At 48.5% G+C, this 6,876-nt stretch overlaps 1 protein-coding gene across 1 annotated transcript; it reads left to right on the top strand.

The window, feature by feature from the left end:
• LOC110435919 lies at window positions 402-1,400 on the top strand. Its single transcript, XM_021462025.1, has 3 exons — window positions 402-500; window positions 770-1,178; window positions 1,261-1,400. Exons 1-3 carry the CDS (start codon window positions 402-404, stop codon window positions 1,398-1,400), a joined length of 648 nt encoding a protein of 215 aa, XP_021317700.1.

The raw sequence follows: 6,876 nt of genomic DNA, 5'->3' as shown, positions 1-6,876 counted from the left end.
GGCCGACAGCCCCTGGCGTTTCAGGAGGCCCCCAAGGAGCTCCAAGCTCCTAGAAGAGAGCTGCCCCCCGAGCGAGGTGCGTATAGGATTCTTAATCTTTCAGTTGATTTTTTGTTTTTCTCTTTCTTCTGACTTGTGCTATTTTTTCAGCCGAAAGCAGAAGGCGGTGCTAGTGGTGCTGGCCCCCCTGAAGGCCGTGAAGAGGGGGTGCAGTCGACCCCTGGGTCGGCGAGGCCCAAATCGCCGCCCCCCTGAACCGGGAGGAGGGGGAGCTCCCCCACGATGAGGAGGTGAAGACGCTGGCGCCCTAGGAGACGGAGGGGACGGTCGTGGCCCCCGAGGTTATTCCCCCTGCGGGGGACGTCAGCCAAGGGGGTCATGACCATCAGGTCGAGGGGGGCATGACCGAGGGGACACTCAGTATGGTGGCCGCAGAGAGGCCTCACGGGAAGGCGCCGGCCCGGCCTGAGGCTCCAGCCAGGGAGGGAGGAGGGAGAATGGTCTGGGGCCAAGATCCCGTGATCTAGCCCAACCCTAACGACCCAGAGGTGAGGGCCAGGTTTGTGCTGGATGACCCGTCAGAGTCTTACCTCTGGCGGGGTCTTGAAGAATGTGGCCGCGCGAGCATCGAGGCGCTCAACTGAGCGTCTGAGCTCGTTATCCATGATATGTTTAAGTTCGCCCAGGTACAGTCTCTATCGCTTTGTTTGTAGGGTGCTTGCGTTTTTGGACTATCCCTTTGGTTGATGCTTGATTCTTGAACCTGCAGGCGCTCCAAGCCGCTTCCTTGGAGAAATTGACGTTCCTCCGAGGGGAGCGGGAGACCTGGGCGGCCTGCGATGACGAGAAGGCTGCGCGAGAGGCGACCGAGGGGGAACTCGCGAAGGAGTGCGAGATCTCTGCCGAGCTTCGGCAGAAATGCACGGCCCTCACGACTGAAGCTCGGGAGGCCCGGGAAAAAGTCGCTCCTCTGGAAAAGAGGATTAGCGACCTGACCCAGGAGTCCCAAGAGCAGAGGGCGGCGGCCGAGAGGTACATGGGCGAGGTTACTCGGCTTGGGGCTTTGCTCACCGAAAAAGGCCTTGCCCTGAACCAAACTCAGGCTGACCTTGCTACTGCTCAGAGTCAGGTGGTCCGCTGGCATCGTAGCTCGACGGAGAACGAGAAGCGAGCCGAGGGTAAAGAACTACGTCTTTTGCCTTGGCCCTCTTCGTACTTTGGGTTAACTTCCCTGACTTTTTTGGTTCTGTTTTTCAACAGAGTCGGAAAGGAAGATGGCTGAGGCGACCTCTACTACTGAGGCGTCGCAAAGGTCCCTTGACGCCGAGGTCACAAACCGCTCGACTATGGAAGCCGTGGTTACCTCGATGTGTGATGTCACAGAACCGACCAAATTATAAGAGTTCAAGTGCAGAAACGATCGTCAAACAATCAAGTTTCTAAACTTGAGCCCATATAATCCCGGTAGTCAATCGAAATCACGAAGGACTTCAAACCAACTCGCAACAAACCAAGATCGTAATAGTTCAACATAAATACAACGGATGTTACATAGTCATTCATTGCCGTCGAAGCGGCACCACATCGGAGTATTAAGTTATTACAACACTTGTTCGAAGTAGCGGAAGCAAAATAAGTACACACACTTGTTCAAAGTTCAGTTCACAAGTTTGTTACTGCCAGAGTCTAGGTCATCCTCTCAAAAGCATCATAGACGAGAAGATTAGAGAACCGGGCCCAACGGTTAGTCCTCATCCCCAGCGGGATGGAGACAGGTCTTGCAGAAACCGTCATAGAAGATATCATCTGCAACAGGTGGGAATAAACCCTGAGTACGAGGATGTACTCAGCTAGACTTACCCGTCTAGTAAAACATAAAAGACACCAAGGATCATGCAAGGCTGAATTTTAAGTGGAGCTGGTTGACTCACCTCTTTGCCAAAAGCTTAACTTACCACTAAGTCATTTTAAGAGCATCAGATTTATTTATCATCAGCCTACCACTAGATTAGCACCTGTACTACAACACATCACTTGATTATTCCAAACAATAATAACCATATCAATTTCATCATATGTTCTTCTTGCTATCATCATTATCATGAACCAAGTTTATTAGTGAATGCTACGTTTGCCGCTGCTCTGTCAAGTTCTCACTAACCGGGAGAGACGGCGATTCGAATCGAATTCCTATCCAGCTGGAGGTTTATTCCTAGCACTCACCCAAGCATCCCCTGCCGGAGAGCCAACGGGTCACCTTTGGTACAACTCAGGAATCGCGGCTCCGATCAGCGCCGCACTCCCAGGGCTACCACTCTGCCAGGGAGGTCAGGAATTTTAACTCACCTGCCTTTGGACTTACGCCAATGGTCCCCCGCACACCGCACTTCCTCCGGTAGTGCGCACTTTATACTTGCCGGTCTTCCGGCCTGAGTCATACTACTCGGCTTCGCGGTCGGAACGAGTTATCCGGCCAACTAAGTGTCAGGCATGCGTTCAACATGACAAGAGGACGTACAACGATCGGTCCTTAGCTGCCACAGACGGAGTCACTACAAACTTGCAAAACTCCGCCCGGCTTAAATCAATTTAATCAGGTTCCATCCATGATAGCACATATAGACCATCGCGACCCGACACAACCCTATATCGCGCGGATGACAGAATATCACCCGACTTCTACCGGTTAAAGCATAACTAAGCTGCTACTCGGACCTAACTCTACAACCGGAGAGGGTAAGTTATCTGGACAAGGATAGGGTAGAATGCAGCAACATTTTCATCACAACTCCTATACGTAATGCATCAATAGATATAACGTATTAAGTAAACTTTCGAAAATAGAGAAGGCTTAGAATGCTCCGGGGCTTGCCTTTCACGAACGATGCCGGCTCGTGATTCGGGCACTCAACTTCTTCTTCGGGCTCCTCGAGTCCGGCTTGCTGGACCTCCACCTCCTGGCTGCCTTCCTGGCCTCTGGGGTTCGCTTGGAGCTCGAAGGAAACTGTCACGTCCGGTGCACCTATTGCATGCTCGATGAATGAGAAGGTGCACATCCTACAGATGAATGCTTAATAACACAAGCAACTCATTGGGCACTCATTTACGGAGTAAGAGTTATACTAACTCACATGAATAAACAAGTTAACATAACCCAAAACCTATCATGGCACTAAAGCAGCAAACAACATAAAACAAGTATGCTCAGTAAATAAATCATAATTATAAATAGACAGGTCCAACAAACATGAGTAAGGACATTCTGGAAAGCTTAGGAAATTGTCTACAATTCATCTTTAAACATGACAGCAAGATTCAAACATTACACTAGTCATTTTAACAAAGTTCCAGGTTCTGTCCCAGAAAGACAGAGAGCCCCTATTTCTGGAACCCAACTTGGAACAGCTATAACTTTTAAACTACTTGGCCAAATGACCTCAAATTTAAACCACAGTTAGTTCAATAAGTTTAGAACAACTTTGTTTTATACAAGTTTCACAGAAAGTCAAGTTATCATTAAGCAAAGTTAAATTACTCACTTGCTGTCCAGAACAGCATTTAACCCTATAGTTAATTATTTAATGACATGATCAAAACACAAACTATGCCAACCATATGAATCATGAGCACAAACATAATACAAGGTCACCAGATCATCAGTTGAAAACCCCAAAACAATTACTTAACAAGGCATTTATTAATTAATTTTAGGTAAGGCATATTTACAAGATATTAGTTAAAGTGCTCAGAAAAATCTACAAAAATTACAGAGGCACAAGGATAACATCAGATCACCACCATAAAAATTTCAGGACCAATGCACCTGCCAAATTAAAGATATGCATTTAACATGTATCAAGGCATTTATTTCATAAATTCATAGACATGACTTATATAGTGTCAAACAACAGATTTCAGATTATTTATATCTTAGGAATACCATAAACAAGTTTACCACCAAAATAGAGCACCAGCCTAAGCACCAATTATTTTATGTGATTTAATTAAAGAAACAAGCCATATTTCAAACACAAATTACATATCACAACTGCAGTGCTCCAAAAATCATGAAATAATTATCAGAGCATTCTAATGCCATGCAAAGACCACCATAAAAATTTCAGAGCAAACTAATTAGTAAAACCAGAGATATGCATTTATCCATAAATAACAAGATTAAATCCTTAATAAATAATTTCTCAGAAAACATGATTCATTTTATATTTTTATTAAATACTAGCCATCTCAAGAAACAACACAAAATTTGTTTCACAATTTTTGGATCACTAGAACTAGAGATATGATTTTTACAAAATCAGCTCAAACTCTGATTTAAACAAAGGAGAAAGAGAGACTGACAGAGGGGACCCGCGCGTCAACGGACCCCACCTGCCAGTGACCCAGAAGCAGAGGCGCGGCTTGACCGCCGGAGATCTCGCCGACGGCGAGGTCTCGGCGCTGGCCAAGGGCACCATCGTGCTCCCCACTGCATTCCGCATCTAGCGGTACCCACAACCCTAACTCTACCGAGCTCTAGGTACCTCGCCCTCGCGAATGGCGGCACGGCGGTGGTGCGCGGCCGACTGCCGGCGTCTCTGGCCAGAGACAGGGCAGAAGAGAACGAGGACGAGCAATAGCAAGACCTAGCGAAGCTTTTGGGACAAGAATGAGAAGGAATGGTGGACTACAGAGCCCTGGCCACGACGCCGGTGGCCATGGCGGAACTCCGGCGAGGTAAGCTCGCGTCGGAGCAGGCAATGCGGGCTCACCGAGGCTCGGCAGTCGCAACCAGCTCGATGACGATGGAGAGGAGAGGCTTGCGGAGCGCTGGACCAAGCTGCTTGGCCGGAGACACGGAGATGCGCGCGCGCGAGCTCGCCGAAGCAACGGCGGCGACGCGGAAACGACGACGCGCGAGAGAGAGAGGACACTGGGAGCGGAAATGGCTCTGTCCACGCGACCGGGGCGCCGGGGCGAGATGAAGGACGCACGGAGGACTGACGGGCGGGGCCAACGGCGACGTACGGACGCCACGAGTCCAACACGCGGCACACCGGCGAGCTTCCCCTGACTGACGACGACGCGATTCAGTTTCCCCCGAGCCGACTGAAACTCGATTTTGCCCGACGATTTACTCCCTAATCACTCGATGATTTTGCTGGCTAATTGCTCCATGCTGGAGAGCTACACGAGTACTCCAACATTACTTACAAGATCAAGGCTTGATTCGCTCTAGAATTCAAACGGGAAGGTGAAGAACACCCCCTCGAGCAAACTGCAAAGCCCCCAGGACTTAGAAAATTTTCTAAGTGTGGAAAACAGCCCCAAATCTGCCTTGTGGGCCACTTTTGAGCTATTTGTGATCATTTTCATGAGATGGCCATAAAACAACTTTTGTTCCTTATAAAATTTGCTACAACTTTGCTGTAGGAAGTTTTGACATGCAAACATTTTATGAAACACTTTTTAAAAGCCTAAGCAAAAGAGGTTTCTAGGGTCTATTTGAATAAGTATGACTTAAGTGATTATTTTGGAGAAGTGATCAACATGAACATTGTTCCCAAGATTGAGTTAAGCATAGATAAGCTATTTACCAAGGCATTAAGCACAAACACAAGCATTGTTCACTCAAACATAAGCATAGGAAGCCTATTTAAGCCATTTAAAACACATTTTTGCAAAGGATGACATGTCTCAAGATAGATGATGATCATGGATGCTTTGAATAAAAGATGATGCTCATGCTATGCACATGTTTGATGCAACCATAACACTGGGGTGTTACATGTGAGGGGCTCGGGGTGCCGGCGTCGGGGTCGTCGCTGCGGAGCCAAGTTGAAGCTCTTTACTCCTGGGCCGGGGAGAGGATGAGGGAGGCGCTCCACGCTGGGGTGAAGAAAGCCCTGGCGGTGGTGAGCTCTCACTACGTCGGCGTTGATCTGCCGGCGGTCTGTGAGGGCTACGTCCTCCCTGACGATGAAGTGGAGGCCCAGGTGGAGCTGCAGAGACTTGAAGTCGCCGCGACCGCCCCGAGAGATGCCTTGGCCGCCTTCTTTGATGCCGAGGTGGAGCTTCCCCCTCGGCGCGAATGGGCCTACACAGGTAGGGCAACAAGGCCCTTTAAGTTATATTTCTTTTTCTTTTTGTAAATGTTAAGGCCAGTGGGCCTTGTATTGTGTATATACAACATTAATGCTAAGTATGAATGCTTATATGATTGTTCCTTTTAAGCTTTTTCTTAATTATCTTGTTTTCTTTTCCCTTATGCCGAACCGACCTCGGCAGCGCGGGGTCGGGTGATCTACTTAGGGTCTGCACTTAGTTAGAGTTCCCGAGCCTAAGTCCTTTTCCTTAGTAGTTTTCAGAAGTCTGGATCCGTCCCCCGATCCTAGGGGGTGAGTAGAGGTCGTCCTTGCCTGTGGGCACGGATGTTTCCTCGGGCTCATGCCTTAAGGTTTTAGGGGATGGATCTGCAGTTTCTTAAATCCTTTTTAGGAAAGGGAAGAAAGACCCTGGGTCGGGGTTCTCTTAACTTGTGCGAAAAAAGTAAAGATTCGGAGTTGCCACAGGGGGTTCCCCCATGTAGCCCCCGAGGAAGGCTCGGACTCTGCAAGGCAGGTCCGAGGCTTACTCAAAAGAAACGGTCATATAATTTAAACTTTCATTTATTCTTTCAAGGTGATGAACAAATGGAAATTTTTACAAAATTCTAAGGGTAAAAGCGACGTAGCTGTTCTATGTTCCACGCGTTTTTGAAGACCTCCCCTGCTTCATTGGCGAGCTTGTAGGTGCCGGGTCGGAGGATTTCGGTGACGACGAAACGTCCTTCCCAGGGGGGTGTGAACTTGTGACGACCCTTGTTGCTCTGCCTGAGCC

The sequence above is a fragment of the Sorghum bicolor genome, chromosome 5 (assembly GCF_000003195.3).
Source record: "Sorghum bicolor cultivar BTx623 chromosome 5, Sorghum_bicolor_NCBIv3, whole genome shotgun sequence".
In the NCBI taxonomy this organism is placed as follows: Eukaryota; Viridiplantae; Streptophyta; class Magnoliopsida; order Poales; family Poaceae; genus Sorghum; species Sorghum bicolor.
Note: the sequence above shows the minus strand (reverse complement) of the source record. Positions and strands in the feature narration are given on the sequence as shown.